Here is a 20926-nt window from a genome sequence, read left to right on the forward strand (position 1 = left end):
CTATTAGAGTTTAAAGCCCTCGGTCTCTCTGGATGAATTTCTATGATTTTTTTTAATGTTTAGTCAATGATAATTTTCATATTGATTATTATCTAAACCCTAATTTCTACCTCCTGATGATTGTAATATTTTGGATTATATAAATTATCATATGGATTATGTTTTTGATATGAACTAATATGAATTTGGTATTGGGTGTAGACATTTGACAAGGGGCTCAGTTTCAAAACGACAACAATCATGATTTCCATAATGTCGTCTATACCTATTATCGGTATATTTTTTTCCAATGCTCTTCTATTCTCTATTCCTATCTTCTTTGTAAGATCAATGTTTGAGTTTTATGTCAAGGATATAGCTATTGAGTTAGAGATTTGTTCATGTTGTGTGATATCTCAAGAGTTCGGTTCCTTGTTTTAGGATCCACTTATAAGTGTAGTTATGGAATCAAGCATTCATGTAGTGGATAATGGGAGGAAATGTATTCCAAGGAAAGGTATCAAATATTTATGTATTTTAAGAAATCATTGTTAGATAAAGCTATATATTGATGTTCCAAACATTCATAGTATATGCCTCTTTGGTATTTTTCTTATAAATTATTGTAATCATAATTTATAATACAATTTGCTTGGTTAGTGGTACACTATGATATGAGTATGAGCTCTATAATTGTTCTTAATGGACTCGTTTTTGCATTTCTTATTGAATTTCCATGAATAGTTTTGATAAGTTGTCTTTTGATTTGCATGAATAGTTTCGGTTGAAGAGTGTTTGCATGTTTCTAGGGGACAATGAAAATGACCTTTGATCAAACTGTCTGGGACATGTAAGTTCAATTTCTAATCCAATAGATTGTAATTAATTTTTTATGCCCTCATGATGTTTGATCTTATAATTGATTCCATACAGTAAAAGAGTAGAGTTAACAAGAAAGTTCTTAAAGTTCATTCAATGGAACATAAGGTAACTTTCTTTCTTTATTTCCCTTTTCCCTTTTTGTTTTTTTTAATCATTTACCTCACGTTATTAACATTTTAATCTTTGTTTTCGTTAGTTCTTGATGCTACTAATAATAAGACTTGGGGACCTCATGAATCTCTTCTTACTGATATTGCACTCACTCCAAGAAAATAGTAAAACACTTCTTTTTTTTTGTTAAATAATGAAAAATTAAATTCTTTTTGGTTCAAAAGAGTCATACCTTTCATTATGTATATGCAGTCATGAATACCAGATGATAATGTCTATAATTTGGAAGCGTGTTAATGATACTTGGAAAAATTGGCGCCTTGTGTACAAGTTTAGATTGGTCCATATGTAAACTCATATATAAATGATGTTCCTTTAAGTTAATTGTGAATTCTCTAAGTGTTGACCAGTGTTTGACTATTCTTGAATATTTGGTAGCAAACGAGCTAGAGCGTGTAATATATTTGATTAAGGAACATTCTTACTCGATAACAGTGAGTAAACATTTATTCCTTGAAAGTTATTGTAACTTTATCTTTAGATTATGGGTAAAACTTCTTTTAATTATTATTGTAATAATAATCAGCAGGTAATTGCAGTTATTATCACCAAATAGGACATTCCTCAAGTGATTGAAAAAACAGGACATTTTTTCAAGATCTCAAAGACTCAACAATTCGAAAAATGGTATTCATTTCTTGCATCTTTTTATTTATTAATTTTTTCCAATATGGAGGGCATTTTTGCCTTTTGCATAGACAAGAGATCGAGGCACCTCCTTTGAATCCTAAAAAAGGATTTACCTTTGGGATTTTGCTTTTTTTAATTTTTGGGTTAATTTTAGCCCACAATCTTATCTCTCGAGTTTTGGGATAAAAAGGGTAATATGGTAATTTGGCAAAGGAGATACGCCAATTCCTTCCATTACTTGTAATGCACCTTGTGTTTTGAGAACCGCCAACACAGAAGCTAACAGGGGAAGAAAGTTTTACACTTTTCACACACAGTGTTGCAAGTCCTTGATGTAAGCTAATTTTCTCTCCAAAAAGCATGTTTACAAATAAATATTTATCAAGTCATAAAGTCTTGTGGCTCAAGTCAATAATAAAAAAATTACAAGAAGTTAAGGAGAAGGCCGACGCCAACTAGAACAAGTAACTTCTTTACTTAATTTCTTTTCTCTTAAGTAGTGTTTGGTATGCATGAACCATAAAAGGAATGGAATAGTTCATTCCATAAGAATGAAAAAATGTTGTTTTTTTTTACCAAAGATGGAATGAGATTCCTTCCATTTTGTTACTTTTTAGGAATTCCTGAAACGAGTTATTTTTTTTTCCAAACATCATATAGAATGGAATGAAAATTTTCAATATAACCAAATTTTATGTATGTAATTTTTGAAAACCCAAATATTTTCATAAAAAAAGTCACTATAATTAAACATCTTGTTGGGTGGTATTTGTAAATCAAAAATTTTCATGGATAAAAGCTTTAAATATATTTGCATAATTTTAATTTATATCAACTTTCAGAGTTCTTGGGTGGTAGTGTTGATAAAGACAATTGCATGCAATCAGAAAATGACCTATGGCAAGATATAGAAACCATGAAGGTTAGTTCTGTAATTTCCTTCCTAATTAAAATTATTGCCTTTTTTTTAATAAATGCTAAAACTGTTGTTAATTTTGGTGTGGTTATGGTCCGTAATACTCAACACAAATATTCAAAGAATCAAATCGCAGAAAAGAAGACAATTTCTAAAGACCAATCTGCAAACATGGTATTTTCTTTCATATATTATTATTTACTTTTTTGTCGGAACCAGAATTCAATTCCATTCCAGTCCCGCATTTGATTTCAAATGAGTAGACATCAAGGACCCCAAATCTAGCAAAAATCAGGAAGAAATCAAGCAACCAAGTATCCTTACATTGCAGTAAAAAGTAAGTAGAACTTGGTTCGCTTAATTCCATGGGATTAAATAGGAATTGGAATCCAATTCCATTATGATCCTTCTTTCGGACACAAAATATCAAGTATTGGAGAAGATGCATGTGGAAATGTAAAATATGATACATTAATTTTACTTCGATGTTTTGTTGTTTTTGGATGTTTTGGTAAAACTTAGATAGTTATATGTTTTTGGTATTTTACTATTTTTACAATAATGTTTGGTTTTTGATTGTATAACTATGGGATGTTTTTGGTATTTCAATGTTAATGTTTGGTTTTGGATTGTATAATTGTTTGAATGTTTTTGGTATTTAAATATTAATGTTTGTTTTGGGATTGCATAATTATTTGATGTTTTTGGTATTATTTTTGTTTTAGATTCATAAAAAAAATCTAATATTATATATTTGCATGGGGTTAGCCACAGAAAGAAAGAAAAATCACATCTTAAATTTGTGAGGGATTAGTGACGGAATTAAAAAACAAGTATAGAGGCTTGTGAGGGATAAGAGACGGAATATTGTTATTAAGTTTTGTCGCCAATGTCCTAAACAACCATGTAAAGTGACTAATTTGCGATGGATATTCCGTTGCTAATTTATTCGCAAGAAAAAACTTATCCGTCGCTAAATCACTCGGTAAGTCATTAGCCACACTTTAATTGACTATAGAGTAAGTTTGTCGTTGATCCGTCGCAAACGTTATTTAGCGACGGATTTGTCAGTCTCTAAAACCCATGTTTCTAGTAGTGTTGTGCTCTTCAGCAATAAACTTGGGCTCTTGTCTTCCTCCACAATAATTGATTGCGGATAGATTTTCACATGGTGATCTCCATCCAGGACTTAGCTCGATCGGAAGATAGGAGACTCATAACAGCATGAACAAGTAAATATTAAATCTGAATAAGAGAAACCGTATACTGGTCAAAATAAACAGAGCAAGATGGATCACGCACAACAGTCAGCCAAAAATAAACTAATAGATCCAATGATTTTGACATTTTTTGCAGTACTTTCATGCACATGCTTCAGAACCTCGGTGTATTTCTGTTCCACTTCCATCGATGATTACATGTATTATATTCATATCAAACCTAACGCCATATATTAATGACATGACGTTGTATAATGCATGGAAAAGAAATGCCACCTTCTGGATCTGCAACGTCATGGCAGGTTTTTTAACTCGAGGACAATAAACTCATTTGGGCACATCTGGAATACTGTCTTTAAATAGAAGCATCCATTAACGTTGTAACCCACAGATGCTTCTTGAAAAAGTTTCAAGTTTAGTGCACGCACACGATCCCATAGAAATAAGCTTCTCAAGGTTTCTAGTCAATGAGGGTAGCTCTTCTTTACGAAAACATGCAAACTCAAACTTTGGCAATTTATTGTCGGGGTGAAATGGGCATCTTTCTAGGGTGAAATGTAACCGAGCTGCAATACGAACCTCAAGTGATTCATTCCCTCTGCCAGAATTGTGATTTTTTATGTGAAAAGAAAAGGATGTAAACCCCAAACAACCATTTAACTCTAAGTCGACAACATTTTTAAGCCATCCAATGGAAGCGTGAAGTTGTTCCAAATGAAAACAATTTGGGAGATATAAAGACTTGAGGTTTGGAGTCAGCGTAAGGTCAAGGGTCCTCAACTTTGAGTTATAGAGTACTATCGATCTGAGATTTAGACAAATACGAGGTATGTGAAGTTCTACCAAATCACCACATTCCTGAAGATGCAAAGCTGTGATATTCGGAGACAACCCTAGGTTAAGAGTCCTCAACTTTGAACGGCTAATGAAGAGAGATGTGAGCTTTTGACATGCATCTGACATGTGTAGTTCTTCCAAATCGTAACAGCTTGTAAGACTTAAAACTTCGAGATTTGGAGTCAGACCAATGTTAAGGGTTTTCAACTTTGAATTATTGAGTAATAGGGATCTGAGATTTAGACACCTACGTGGCATGTGAAGCTCTACCAAATCGTTGCAGCTAAAAAGAAACAACGTCTCAAGATTCGGAGCCAATCTCAGATCAAGGGTCTTCAACTTTGACCCTCTGAGGTTGAGGTATTTGAGGTTTAAGAATCCATTGGGTGCATGAAGTTCTACCAAATTATAACAATCGTATAGATCTAACAACTCAAGATTTGGAGCCAACCCAAGGTCAAGTGTTCTCAGCTTTGAACCATCAAGCTTGAGATATCTAAGCTTTACACATTCAACGGGCATGTAAAGTGCTCCCAAATGACTGCATCCTTTAAGAGTTAACCTCTCGAGATTTGGAGTAAGCCCAAGGTCAAAGGTCTTCAACATAGAATAACTAAGGTCAAGGAATCTGAGCTTGTCAAGAACCTAGCATAATAAGCAAAACAAGAAAATGAATATTGTTTTAATAACACATCAATAGTAGTGTAGCATTTAGAGAATCATGTAAACAAGAATCAACCACAATTTTACCTTTCTTTCTCTCCCTTCCCAGAGTTGTATGATATCGCTTTCAGCAATCTCAAGTGACACAAGTTCATTTGCTTGAAATGTTTTGGGTAAATACCTAAAACAGTACTCGTCCCAACGCAGATATTGTAAAGCATTTGGAAAGTATGGAGTTTCATTAGATTTCCAATTACAACACAGAAATCCTAAAGCATTTAGAAAGTTTGGCATGAGTTCATTATTCGTTTCTTGAATCGAGTAAAAATCTCGCAAAGCCACATCAAGAAACCTCAGTTCCTTCATCTTTCTAAGACCTTTCATAATGGTTTCCGGATCGAGTCCCCCCTTGTGGAATTTTATACATCTTGTTGCTTCAGTACCCTATAACCAATAAGTAGTAATTATCAAAAAACTTGTGTTGCAACAAATTAAAATGTGTTAGTTTCTCCAATTTACAAATAAACTTTGATCCTTACCAAGTCATTAGCCAATATATCTTCAATTTCCTTGCTATCCCACAATCTGCTATGTTTGTTAGGCATATCCGGGTGCGAACGACGGACAATATTCTTGCCCATTTCTTCAAAATGGTCATGCATGCTGACACGCTCATCATCATAATTATCATCAATAATTATGAGAGATTTTTGCTCAAGAACCCTTAAACCATTTTTAGCATGAAATCCACAACTTTCAAGCACTTGGATTGCATAGCCTTTCAGCTCACCTTTTAATATGCATGCAACATGTAGAAATATTTCCTTGTAATCTTCCTCTAGGCCGATATAGCTTAATTCCAATATTTTCAGAGTTTCATTTAACGGAATTGTTTTTAGTCTTTCTAGGGCATCTATCCATTCACTCTTATTTTTACCACAGAGAAACGAACCCAAAACTTTGATTGTTAAGGGAAGACCAGCAGCATAACATACAACTTGTCCTGATAGTTCTTCGTACTCTTGAATTGGAATCTCTTTCCCAAATGCATACCTACTGAAGAGGCAAATCGCTTCCTTATTTGATAACAGATTGACAGTATGAATCAACTTCAGCCTATGTGCTACGAGCACTTGCTTATCTCTTGTTGTAATGATAATTCTACTTCCCGGCTTGAACCAATTAAGATCACCAGCTAACGCCTCAAGCTGGTCTATATGGTCCACATCATCTAGAACAAGAAGAACCTTTCTATTACGCATCATCTTCTTCATCATGTTTTTCCCTTCATAAATACTACTTATGTTGATGCATTGATCATTTAGGACATGTGAAAGGACTTGCTTTTGCAACAACTTCAAACCGGACAAAGAAGCTTTCGAAACTTCCCGAACATTCTCAATGAAGCTTTTGCATTCAAACTCGAAATAAATTTTATTAAAAACAGCTCTGGCCAAAGTTGTCTTTCCACCACCTCCTATACCCCAGATCCCAATCATGCGAACATCATCAGAACCAGTTCCTAAAGATGATGTAATCTCATTGATCCGAGTCTCTATGCCAACTAGTTTTTCATCAACGCTGAAATTGATGGAACGTAACTCTAATGAAATCTCTTCAACAATTCTTTTGATGAGTTTAGCTTCATGCCTGTATTTGAATAAGAGTTAATTAGTTTACCCAGATTTAATTGTTTATGATGAAAACAATTACTTTGAGATCTATAACATATAATCATATTTCCTGTTTAATCTTTCCACAAGACTCGTATTGGTGCTAGAATTTCACCATATACACACAAGATGCCATGTAACACTTCTAAAACGTAGTTAGAAAGAAACAAAATAAAAGAATATTGTAGAGATATGTGAAAGGAATTAATTACCCATCATCGGTTTTCTTTAATTCCCACCCTGCGAGATTGGCTGCTTCTTTCAAAGCCTCTCTCCATTTCCCAGCACCCTCTTCTTTTTCATGTTTGGCAAAGGCTTCTCCAACTGCCCCGATCTGCTTGCGGACTTCTGTGGGTTCCACATCATAAAATACGGGATAAGCAGTATGTATAGTCGTCTTGTGACACTCCATTATCTTCACAAGCTCATCCAAACACCAAGAAGAAGACGCATAGTTCCTGGAGAAAACAATGATATAGAATTTTGAGTCTTCAATAGATCCGAGGAGCTCATCGCTGATCCTTTTCCCTTTCTTGATTCTCTCGTCATCCCTGTAAGTATAAATGCTTTTCTGCTGAAGAGCTGAATAAAGATGATCGGTGAAATTGGTACGAGTGTCTTCACCTCTAAAACTCAAAAACACATCATACTTAAAGCTCTTAGGAATGCATGAAGTTGAAGAAGACGCCATTCCCTTATATAAAATTAAATCTTGTTGGAGAAAATTCATACGAAACAGTTGGCAGAAAAACTTGATCAATGTGATGAATTGAATAACCCTCGAAGTGTAAGTTAAAGAAGATATGGGAACAGGTGGAGAAATAAAAGCCACTTGTTTGGTCAAAGAAGAGGATAAGATTCTTTGCTTAAAAGTAAAAAAGGTAACGGAAATTACGCAGCGTAATTATTTCTACCAGGAAATGTATCATCTCTTTCATGATAAGATGCTGTTGAAGCGTAGTATTGGCCATCACTGTCGCCACTCCGTTCCCAGCTGCCACCCACCACAACCATCTCCCTGGCATAAGTTCTCTTTTCCTTCCTCCACTGTGGCAACTGTCGAAGAAGGCTCCCACTACAGAATGTGTAATTGGATTCACCCCAATGGCCCATGGGAGGTTCAAGTAAGAAGAACAAAGGAGATGTCAGATGTGGGTTCAAGATCCACACAAATAACTTCCGGAAGGCGAAACTGATCATTGAATTTGGTTTTGAGATTGAAAAGTCGGGAATCCAGTTATGTGAAGTGAAAATAGTTTTTGAGAATTCCAAATGACTTTATTCCATTTTAGTATTATATTTCTGCAAAAAAATAAAATCCATGGCATGTTTATGTTTATGTGGTAAGAAATATTTTTTTTCTTAGTAATTTTAAAACATACTCATCGGAAACTGTTTCTATTTGATATTTTTTGACTCTATAATTATTCATGTTACAATATCATGTTATTATTAGAATATGAACTTCATTCTTTGGCTAAGTTTTAAAAAGGGATAATGACTTAGGAGGGTAAAAAGGTTTTTAGTTTTCCGTATTAGGTCACTAAGGTTTTTTTTTGTGCGTATTAGACCAATATGGTTGTTATTACCGTTTAGAAATAGTCATTTTTACCGGTTTTACCGGTAAAAATGACTATTTCTAAACGGTAATAACAACCATATTGGTCTAATACGCACAAAAAAAACCTTAGTGACCTAATACGGAAAAAATGGAAACCTTATTACCCTCCTAAGTCATTAACCCTAATTTTAAAGACATTGAAAATATATGACCATCAACAGTAAACTACTTCGTTTAGAACTCGCGTCGTCCCATATAACCTGCTACTCCTCTATATGGCGAAACTCTTCATCTATAGTTGTCCATTTGGGGACATCCGATAAAATTGGAACGATGCAGAGAAGATTAGCATGGCCCCTGCGCAAGGATGACACACACAAATCGAGAAATGGTCCAAAATTTTTTTTAACCCTTTGTCGTCTTCTGTGGAACCCTAATTCCTTTTTCAAATGCTAATAGAGTTCAATTGCAATTCTTACGTTTCAGTAGTTCATCTACTGAAGTCATGATCAGACAACATGTTGATTCTATGGTCAGATTGATCTTCTTGTTGATGTCTTCAACCATTTGGGTAAGTAAGGGTGATATTTCTTTCTATAAAGTCTCCTTTTAGTTTTTTACTTTTCCTGTCATTAAGTTTCAGGCTTTATAAACTTCTGTTTATGTGTTGTATATAGTCTGTATGTGTTTGTTTATGTGTTGATTTTTTTAATCATTTTGCAACTTTAGTTTCTTAGTTCATGTTGTGGTTTTGCTTTTTTATAAAATAATTGATAATAGACATCCTCTACAAGTCCCTGTTGGTTTTACATTTCCATTCGTTATCAAATGTAGACATTGATGAGAGGTATCAAAGTGAGATTGTTTTTGTACATATGGATGTGTTCATGTAAACATTTAAATGACAAAAAAGAAGTTATTGATAAAATGTTGCATATTTATGTAATGAAGATCGTCAATCATATGAGTTTTTGGACTTAGAAGTTCTGGAAGGGTTGTGAGATAAGTTTAAATGTAAGCAACTATTTTCAGTCAAACAAATCAGTCACATTGATTAGTAAGCATGTTTTCTAAATAATTAGGGTTAATGACTTAGGAATGTAATAAGGTTTTCAGTTTGTCCGTATTAGGTCACTAAGGTTTTTTTTGTGCGTATTAGACCAATATGGTTGTTATTACCGTTTAAAAATAGTCATTTTTACCGGTTAAAACCGATAAAATGACTATTTCTAAACGGTAATAACAACCATATTGGTCTAATACGCACAAAAAAAAAACTTTAGTGACCTAATACGAACAAACTGAAAACTTTATTACCCTCCTAAGTCATTAACCCTTTTAAAAAAGAGTTTTTTAACTTATTACACTAAGGGGTATGGTATCTTTTTACCAATGGTAAAAAGATGTCACTTATACATGTTACTTATACGCCACATCAATTTTTATAGATTTTACAATTTTCACCTATAGACTAGGTTTGATAAATGGTTTACCAACGAGTTTTTTTTTTAAATTTCAATAAAAAATAAGAACTTTTGTAAAAACCATACTAAAATTAAAAATTACATTTTAGAAATCCAAAAAATAAAAAATAACATGAAATTAAAAATTATATTAAAAAACTAAAAAAACGTGAACTAAAAAATAAAAATAAGAACTAGAAAAAAAAACATAACATCAAAATTTCATTTGCGGTTTAGCTTTTTTTTTCGAATCGACTGTTTCACCGCTTTAGCATCTTCGGGGTCGAGGTGTCTCACATCTTGCATTAACAACAAATATTATGTGAGTCGGACGATATCAGTCATATGCTTCTCCAAAGTTGAATTCAGTCTTGCCATTTGAGTCATCATTTATTTCGATCTAGTTGACCGCTCGGTTCCGACTGACGAATTTGAAGATGTCGCTTTCCCTTTTTCTATTGCTCGAACTTTTGTTTTGTCCCTTCCTATATCTTATAGGGGGAGGAGGCGGACGTATTTTTTCAATGTCGTCGTTATCATCATTAAGATTAACGCCTACGTGATCATCCAATGAGACTTGTTGTAAGCTCGAATATGAAGATGTTCGGTTTCTTTTTGATGGATTTGCAATTTCTTCATGTGTTGCAAGTTCCCTCCACCTAATGTTTCTTTTGACAACTTCCCACACATCAATAAACTTAAAACGCTTTAGCATATCATATTGGAATGTAACATGTGTTTTTTTTCAACAAACTCGTTTTACTTTCTCCGCTAACCCATTGTTTTTCAAAGTTTGTGTAAATTCTATTCCAATATGTCACGAGTGTGTTCATAAGATTCCATTTCAAGTTACATTGGTCGGAGGTCCGATAATCTAGATCTCGACCCATTCCTTTACAAAATTGCTCCGCGTAACCAAAATTGATCATGATTTTGACTCTTTCTCGTGCCACCATCTTTAGATATGTCAACTTATGTCTTTGCTAACTCAACTTTTTTTTTTGTGTCCATCTTCTCGGATCGACCTTCCCTTTCTTTTGTTGTTGAGGTTGTTATTGTTGTTCTTCGTGTTTGGAATCAGAAACAATTTTGGTTGAAGGTATGAAAGGCGGTTGGGATGGAAATTGGGTTTGAGATGGTTGGGTTTGGGGTTGAGATTGGAAATGGAATTGTTGGGGCATTTGGAATTGTGAATAATAGCTAGGAACACCATCCATTTGTGGTTGGTAAGGTGGTGGTGATGACAGATCGTAGCCGAAAAGTGCGAAAGAGTTGTTAACATTTTGGTTTGGAGCATTTTGTTTGGAAGAGTTTGGATTGTTGAAAGATATTTTCAATGAAAAATGTTTGTAGAGAGTGTATAGTGTGTTTAAATTTTGGAAAAATGAATTCTATATAAGTAAATTTTTTTTCAATGTGGCGTATAGCCGTTGGCAACCGTTTGACAACGTTCACTTCCCCTAAACGATCACAATTTCAATTTTTTGCAGTCGGTAGAAACCCACCCCCGGTATTTAACCGGCGGTAAAACTAAAGTCATGGATCAGTGTTCATTGGCGGTGAATTAAGCCACATCGGATATCACCGGTAATCAGGGTACAACACTGTTAAGCCTTATCGGATCCATACCGGTATAAGTTAAAATAAGTGTTTTGATAGATTAATTTTTAAAAAAGCTTATAGCGATGTCGAACTAAAGATAAGTCATTTTTTATAAGTCATTAACGTAACACCTAACTTATCAAAACTCTTTATAACTTATAGCTTTCCAACATCTCTATAAATCATTTTTTTTATCATTTTATCAAACACTAAAAAGAGCTAATCAACTTATAGTTTTTTGACACCTACTGCAACAAAAAAGGGAATTAGCGCCGACAAAAGTCGCCGCTAAAGCCTAGAAGAGTCGTCGGTAAAGCTAATAGCGGCGACACGCATCGCCAGTAAAAAGTCGTTGTTACTATTTTGTCACTATTGCTCAAAATGTCGCCGGTAAAAATATTTGTCGTAGGTAATATCATTTTTCATTTTTATTTTTTTAATTGGGTGCAAAAAAGTCGATACATAACAGCATTAAATCCAGAAAAAAAAAATTACATAATAACATCTTATTAGATACCAAATAGTGTTATAATTAATTTCATACCAAAATAAAAAACCAAAGCTTTACAATTCTAACAAGTAGCAAAGTGTCACGACAAATATAACATACAAAACACAAATTAATTATCCAACGAACCATCGTCTCCGTTCCCATCGTTTCCTCATTGATCTTTCCCCGTATAAAGTTCCTCACTACATGTCGGGTCGTTGAGCATTGCCCAAAGATTTTTCAACTACATAATAAATCACAACATATATAAACTTATAAGTTAAATTATCAAACATAAACAAAAACTACCAAAGTATATTGCTATTTTTGCACTTAAATACAAGAAATACCAAAAGCACGTTGCTATTTCTTGCACTTGGGACAAAAACACAATTACCAAATCAACACGCATTTATCGATGCCAAAGTACATTGTTATTTTTAAACTAAAACAAAAAACCAATGTACATTGCTATTTCTTGCAATGGGGAAAAAAACTCAATTACCAAAGCTTTTAGCAAATAATCACCACAAACCAAAATTACCAAATCAACATGCATTAAATGAAGCCAAAGTACATTGCTATTTTTAAACTAGGACAAAAAACCAAAGTACATTTTTATTTGTTGGACTTAAAACATAAACACAATTACCAAATCAGCATGCATTTATTGATCATTATATAGATACATGAGACTTTGAAATTAAATAATTTACTTTATTTGTGATAAAGAACCTTAAATACAAGAAATATCAAAGTACATTGTTATTTTCTTGCACTTAAAATACAAGAAATACCAAAAGTACATTGATATTTCTTGTACTTAGGACAAAAGCACAATTACCAAATCAACATGCATTTATTGATGCCAAAGTACATTACCATTTTTTAAAAAAAGACAAATAAAAAAAAACAAAAGTACATTGTTATTTCTTGCACTTGGGACAGAAAACCGATTACCAAAGCTTTTAGCAAATAATCACCACAAACAAAAATTACCAAATCAACATATATTTATTGAAATTAAATAATTTTGTTTTACTTGTGTTGGATGTGGTAGTGGTTGTGATGACTGTGAAATCGACGGGATATTACAAATACACATAACATAGGAATAAACATTTATATTTAAACTAGGAATCCAAATAAAGTTTATACTACAAATACGCATTACATAAAAACTATTTTAATCAGAATCTTCCTCGTATCCTTCAGTGTCTTCTTCGGTATCATAATCAGAATCGGTCTCATCATAATCAGTCTCGCAATAAAAAACATTGACTCTACCAGTTGGCGGATGAACTTTAGTTTAGTTGAACTTTCTACATCAACAACGACTCTAGGATTGTTTTGAAAGTACATGTTGAAAATCGATAAAAAAAACGGAGCATCAGGTGATGAGATATTTTAAACTACGTCGCTGACCTAACCGGAAAATAAATGAATTTGGGTTGAGATTTTTGACCCACCAACCTATATATATATATATATATATATATATATATATATATATATATATATATATATATATATATATATATATATATATATATATATATATATATATATTACATTTAAAAATAATAGATATATTTAATTATTAGTGAAATCTTATTTCATTCTGTGATATTTTGTATCATTGTATTCCTTTGCCTTCTGTATTCGTATAATTGTGTGGTTAGTTTTTTGCGGTGCCCTAATCAAAAAACAAAAAACTCATACGCACGAGTCACGACAAAGAACGCATCCACCAGAGCACTAGTCGTCTGCCGCTCCTCACGTCCTTACCCCGCCACCTGCACATTGTCAATTCACCGTTCGCCTACTATCCCACCTGTCATCGACTCATCGGCTACTCATCTCACACACCACCAACCGACGGTAGAAAAGTCAAAAAACACACAAATCGACCACTCTCGCTCACTCGCCCATGTGTTGTGCTCCGACCCTACATAAAGGGATTAAAGTCATTTACACACAAATTGACCATTCTCACTCGCTCTACCACTTTATGACTTTATGTTAAAAAATTTCATTTGGAAAATGTATTGCTTATTTATTAAATGAGTTATGTGGGTTGGGTTCGACACACTAACATGTGAACCTGTAAACTCAAATACTTAAATGGGTTATATAGAGTTGGGTTGAGGTTTCCAACCCGCCAACCCACTAACCCATATATTACATGGGTTTGGTTGAGTTTATGTTTTCTAACCCGCCAAACCGAACTCAATCGACTGCCATGCCTAGGTTGTAGATAAAAGCTAATGAAAATAAGGTCTTGAGACAAGCTTAGAGGGTGTCGGGTTTGAACGGGTTTTTTTTCTTTTAAATTAGAGCTACCAATGTTTTTTAGAATTGCGTATAATCGAAGTAACTACACTGATCAAATTTTTTAACAATTTCCTCAAATTCTAATTGTGTTATTTAATTGAAAATCTAGAAGAGATTTCTTTTTGTGGAAGAATCGATAAGTTTCTTTACAGGGGCATTTCACCTGGATATTTAACATTTTCTTTAACCCGTATAGTATACGAGTTTCACATATAGTCTGTTAACAAAGTTAATCATATCATTTTCATGCAAGATTTGCTCAAAAAAACTATCCATGCAAAAATTGTTTTATAAAGAATATATTCAAAATAAAGAAAATTGAAGTAGTACCATTTATGAAATTTTGTCTTGTTTTAAATATTTAACGAAAACAGGTTATCACATGTTATGAGACTTTTTTTTAACATATTGTGAAGTTTATGCTACTAGGAAAAAAAATTAAACCAAGATAGTTCATTGGGCTAAAATAGCATTAACCCAATTTACTTCAGAAAAATGACTTAGGAAGGTAACTACCTCTTATCCGTGTTCACATATTGGCAACTTCTTCTTTTTTGTACATAATAAAGCAACTAACTTGTTTTAACTGTTTATATTACACCGATATTACCGGCTAATACCTGTTTTAACCGGTAAGTCAAAAGGAAAATGACTTAGGAGAGTAACTACCTCTTATCCGTGTTCACATATTGGCAACTTTTTATTTTTTGTACATAAGAAAGCAACTAACTTGTTTTAACTGTGTAACATCCCAAAAATCATGACCAAAAATTTCGTTTTTAATTTAATACTAAAAGCATAATTGTCAAACCATTAATTTAATACTCCAGCATCGGGCCCCGCCCTGCATCAGGCCCCGCCTGCCATCGAGCCCCGCTCGGTATACATATCTGTCTCTCTTAGGCCCCGCCTGTCTCCGCCCCCCCCCCTCCGCTAAACACATACAATCATATAACATGCTAACACACAAAGAAACATACTCTACTGTATCCCTGTCCTAAGAAACATACTCTGCTAATAATGAGATACGGAACATCATCCGTACTCAGCTAGTGATGAGATACAGGACCTCGCCCACACTCACCTCTCTACCAAGCACATACAAGTATCACACAGACAACAAGTATAATCTAACATGCAAACATTCCTCGGGCACCCGCCCGTCATCAAACCTTGGTCTGGATTAACATACTAGCATACAATGCCTAGGGCTAACCCCCGGGTCTTCCTACTCATAGACTACATGGGCTGCCATTGTGGCCTTAGACCCCTTCACACAGTGAGGAGACTCACCTTGCACTGTTGAAGCCCTGGCTGGAACTAGCTGAGTACGGACGAAGTTCCGTATCTCATTATTAGCAGAGTATGTTTCTTAGGACATGGATACATTAGAGTATGTTTCTTTATGTGTTATCATGTTATATGATTATATGTGTTTAGCAGGCGGGGCCTGGAGACAGGCGGAGCCTAAGACAGACAAATTTGTATACCAAGCGGGGCTCGATGCCAGGCGGGGCCTGATGCCGGGCGAGGCCCGATGTCGGAGTATTAAATTAATGGTTTGACAATTATGATTTTAGTATTAAATTAAAAACGAAACTTTTGGTCATGATTTTTGGGATGTTACACAATTAAAACAAGTTAGTTGCTTTCTTATGTACAAAAAATAAGAAGTTGCCAATATGTGAACACGGATAAGAGGTAGTTGCCCTCCTAAGTCTGTAACACCGTAATTTTCAAGACTAAAATTTTCATTTAAATTCGCTTAATTCTTAAAACACTTTTCATAAAAATCTCATTTTATTTAAATTACAAAACATAACTCCAAGATCAAATAAACAATAATCCAGGATCCTCTAAAACATAACTCTTCCTTTGGTGTGTACAATCGAGTCGGTGCCGTCCCGTGATCTTGAGAAAACCTGAAACACATAACACATAACACGGTAAGCACGGAGCTTAGTGAGTTCCCCAAAATACCACATATAACACATACTAGCCACTCGAGGCTATAACTCTGTGGGCCCTCTGGACCTAACTATGTGGACCCTCTGGTCCTAACTCTGTGGACCTTCCAGTCCTAACTCTGTAAACTCAGGAACATGCACAACATAAATCACATAGAAATAATACAGTACAACACATAACATACATAACATACAAGATACTCTGTCTCATAACTTTGGTTACCTACTCAAGGTAAAGTATAGTGAGAAGACTCACCTGAAAGCAACAAGCAGTTATCCTTACACTTGAATCTCGAACTCGCCACCGCCTAACACATAAGGCAAATATCTCTAATTAAACCGAGAACTCCTCTTTCCCTCTCCAATCGGGTAGTGGGTAAAAGACCATTTTATCCCTTTACGATCTCTATTACTTATGTTGACCAAAACCCCAAAGCCAACATAAGTCAACTCAAGTCAACGGTCAACTCTAACCAGACTCGTGCACTCGAGTGACTCGGCGAGTCCATTCGTGTCCTCTGAATCCTCAAAAGCCTCACTCGACTCGTCGAGTTAACCTTTCACTCAACGGGTTACCACTAGTCACGAATCGCGGGGCAACCCGACTCGACTCGTCGAGTCCCCATATGGACTCGGCGAGTTCCCTCCATGGCAACACTGAAAAGACCTTCTGAGGTCAGATCTGTTCCTCTAATCCATAGATATGGCTTCCCTACGACCAATAACCACATAAAGGTCGAGGCTTGACATACATGCAAAGCTCACAAGGCTTTCCTTGGAGAAATGGCTCCAAGAATGACATCAAAGTCTCATTCTCTCAATGAACCAACATAAATCATACACAATGAGGCCCTATGGACCTCTATGGGTCTAGATCTAGGATCTCTCACACAAAGGGACCCTATACTCATCACTACAAGCCATAGGAAGGTGTAAAAACTCTAAAATCACCAATCCCAACTAAAACAGAATAGGGAAATCAATTTGATACCTCTAAAATGAAGATACGAGCTCAGGAACTCGGAATCAACAACTCCCTTGACCTCCCTTTGCTGGAAATGACTTCTCCCTTGCAAAATCACACCAAGAATGCTTAAAATGGCTTTATTTCTCTCACTCTTTGCTCTTGCTCTCTAGGCCACCTCTCTCTGGACTGGTAGCCGCACAAGAGGGCTATAAGGTCCTTTAAATAGGTCTCAAACCCTGACAATTAGGGTTTTCCTTAACAACACTGACTTGGCGAGTCCAGATACCCGACTCGTCGAGTCCCTTCATTAAACAGGTCACCAAGTCGCGATCCTACTCGACGAGTTGAGGCATCAAATCGCCGAGTCTCTTCATATCCCATAATAAAATATTCAAATTTCCATGCCTAGATATCCGGATGTTACAAAGTCATTTTCCCTTTGAATTACCAGTTAAAACATGTATTAGCCGGTAATATTGGTGTAATTTAAACAGGTAAAACAAGTTAGTTGCTTTATTATGTAAAAAAAAAAAAGAAATTGTCAATATGTAAACACAGATAAAAGGTACTTACCCTCCTAAGTCGTTTTCCCAATTTACTTCGGATATAATTATAAATATAGAATTAGGGCTAAGAACAACTTTTATTGGGCTTTTGACGAAGCAAATTGGGCCTCTGACCCGGTGGTAAAGAATAAATATCGGGTTTTCCGGTACTCCGGGTGGATACCCTGTGAGTCTGTGACCTGTGTTAGGTTAACTACCAGATACTCTCCTCCGGCCCATCATTTCCATCGATGGTAGTCGCCGGCTGTTCCCAGTCCGCCGAGAAAATGGTTAGAGCTTCGTCAAGACTGCTCTATCACTTAACCAATCCGAAATCTCTCCTTCATCACTGCCCTTTCGCTATCTTCGGCCTGGCTCGTCGTCATTCTCCGGCCTTCCCGGTTGCAACCCTGTACGCTGCCCCCAACCACCTCCTACATTTCTCTCGCACCAATTCACTTATTCCGATCAATTTCGCGCATAGTTTTTACTCCAGAGCGACTGATAATACCTGGCAAGATTACAATCATATTCCCGCTAATGACTACCAAGTCTCACTGTCTCATCCATGGCCGGAGTGGCACCGCCTACTTGAATCTCTATCCATTTTAGGTTACTTTAACTGGAGCAGTAACATCGAGGATGAAATTGTTGCGAATGAGAAATTATCAATGGAGTTTGTCGCTGCTGCGAATTCCTGTTTGGCCTTTGCTCGTGATAGACCTTTAATCTTAGGGTTTGTAATTCGAACTTCTTTCTATTTTTTTAAATATCATATCTTTATACATCATATCATACCAATCTCATGGAATTATAAACCCTAGATTTCTACTTCATTTGCTCCCATGCAAATTGCAAAAATGAAACCGAGAACAATTTCGACATCTTAATTGTTCATTCGAATCATCTTTCAGGTGGCTTCGAAGAGAGGACATCGAGGTGCTTATCACTGATTGCTATCCATTTCTGTTCAAAGATGCCCATGAAACCGAGAGAAGAATTAGGTCTTTCTTACAGGTTCCCTCCTGATAGTGTTTGTCGTGTTCGTCATTCAGTCATAACAAATTGCTTGTGATCTTATTTGTTATATCAAATTGAAGGCAGGGGGATCATTCCAAGCAAGACCAGTAGACTTGATGAAGTGCATAGTAAGTTATGCAAGCAATCCTATCATTTATCCTGAAAGAAACATTAAGGAAGCTACTGTATCATTTGTCAGAAACTTGTTACAAGAAATGGCTAATATAAGCTGTAAAGTTGGATCACCAGAGCAGTATCAAGAACAAATTCCAAGAAATCTCGGACCAAATATTACCATGAAGAAAGGTGATTGGATATGCCCAAAGTAAGTTACACTTCATGTTTTGATTCATTATACAGGAATTCTTGATTTACACATGTGAACAGATAGAGTTTTTCTTTTTGAGCAGATGCAACTTCATGAACTTTGCAAGAAATACTAAATGCCTTGAATGTGAGGAGCTCAGACCAGTTGATAACTCAAGATATACCAAGACAATCGAAAGAGGACAAAATGACAGAAATGCTCCCTCTCCTGTCACCATAGACAGCAACAATTCCAATTATCTTCAGAGCAAGCAGACTCAAGACCCTGATAAAGAAGAAAAAGTAGAAACATGGTTCAAAAAGATGAAAATTTTGCACAATGTCACAGACCCAAAAACTTCTGTTTCTCATGAAGAAAACAAAAAGACAGAAATACCCTTTTCTCCTAAACGACACCAACCAAGTTCTAGCACCTATGTTCCTTTCGTCCCATTTCCACCAAACTATTTTGCCAAGAAAGATGATAACAGTAACACATGTGTGAAAGAAACAGGAACTGATGACGTGGATTCCAGGTCATCAATTGGGAACAAAACCCTAGTAAGTGAAGATACGATTACAAATAATACCGGTTCATCAGGTAACAAGTTAAGAAGTTTGGAGGGGTCAGCAGTGATTGAATCTGATCCGTTGGATATGTCTGAAGAGGCTAAGGCAGAAAGGTGGTTCAGACGTGTTGCACAGATTAAGGATATTTCTGAATTAAGTCAAATTCCTGATGAAGATTTTCCATCGATTATGCCAATGAGAAAAGGGGTGAATCGGTTTGTTGTAAGTAAGAGGAAAACGCCATTAGAAAGGAGGTTAACATCTCCTCAGTATAGAAAGAGTCTTAGAAGTGTGAGCTTTGAGAGGAAAAGTGAAGGGGATGATGATAATTGAACAATGAAATTGTTATTTTTATTGAATGTGAGAAATAGCAATTTATTTTTATTTGTTTGTTTGTTATGGCATTTTACTTTTATTTTTTCTTCTTGTGATATTATTGTTTCGATGACAATAGCAATTTTGTCGATTTTTATAGTCTCAGTAGGAAATAAATTGAAAGTAGAATGCTATAATTGGGTGGAATTAGGTGCTATTTACATTCTTGAGGTGTCATGGTTTAGGGTTTAAGGTTTCCCCTTTCTAATAATTTCATGAAATAAACTGCAAGTAGAATGCTATAATTGGGTGGAATTTTATGCTATTTACATTCTAGAGGTGTCATATGGTTTAGGGTTTAAGGTTCCCCTTTCAAATAAGATTAGTGGGTGTGGTGCCACACTTGTCAAGGTCCACATCAGCGTCACATCATATTTGCCACACTTGCAATTTTTTTTAATTAATTTATATTAAAAATAATCAATTAAACTAACTTAATATAAAACTACAATTTCATTAAAATTCAACAAAAAGTACAAAAAAAAACACTTAAGAGTTTAAAATAAAAAACCTAGAAACTAAAATTACCAAACCTAGATAGATCTAAAGGACATCTTCATCAGAAAATTGACCTTCCAAATCGTCGCCCGGTTCCGCGTTAAGATCGATATGGTCGACGTTCCAAATATGTTCCGTCAAGTCCCTACAAAGAACATGATGCGTCTCAACATCATGAATTATTGCTCTCCTCACCGAGTACTCCGGGCTTCCAACCTCAAAAGCTTGTGTCGGTGGAACGATCTCGTTTTCGTTAT

The 20926-nt window shown here is 35.2% G+C and overlaps 2 protein-coding genes and 1 non-coding gene across 3 annotated transcripts; 2 read left to right on the forward strand and 1 right to left on the reverse strand.

Annotated features, from left to right (window-relative positions):
- Positions 1-3800: 3800 nt before the first annotated feature.
- On the reverse strand, positions 3801-8268 carry LOC111892839 (disease resistance protein RPV1). The gene is made up of 4 exons (XM_023888894.3): positions 7184-8268; positions 5838-6948; positions 5386-5742; positions 3801-5280 (listed from the first exon to the last, which is right to left on the reverse strand). Exons 1-4 carry the CDS (start codon positions 7699-7701, stop codon positions 4171-4173), a joined length of 3096 nt encoding a protein of 1031 aa, XP_023744662.1. The 5' UTR covers positions 7702-8268; the 3' UTR covers positions 3801-4170.
- A 564-nt stretch (positions 8269-8832) lies between these two features.
- On the forward strand, positions 8833-8935 carry LOC111892859 (U6 spliceosomal RNA). The gene has a single exon (XR_002850699.1). It is a non-coding gene; the product is annotated as a U6 spliceosomal RNA (small nuclear RNA).
- A 9134-nt stretch (positions 8936-18069) lies between these two features.
- LOC111892832 (zinc finger protein VAR3, chloroplastic) lies at positions 18070-20180 on the forward strand. Its single transcript, XM_023888875.3, has 4 exons — positions 18070-18636; positions 18815-18917; positions 19001-19245; positions 19331-20180. The coding sequence occupies exons 1-4, from the start codon at positions 18152-18154 to the stop codon at positions 20127-20129; spliced, it is 1632 nt and encodes a 543-aa protein (XP_023744643.1). The 5' UTR covers positions 18070-18151; the 3' UTR covers positions 20130-20180.
- Positions 20181-20926: the final 746 nt, after the last annotated feature.

Source organism: Lactuca sativa, chromosome 9, assembly GCF_002870075.4.
Source record: "Lactuca sativa cultivar Salinas chromosome 9, Lsat_Salinas_v11, whole genome shotgun sequence".
NCBI lineage: Eukaryota > Viridiplantae > Streptophyta > Magnoliopsida > Asterales > Asteraceae > Lactuca > Lactuca sativa.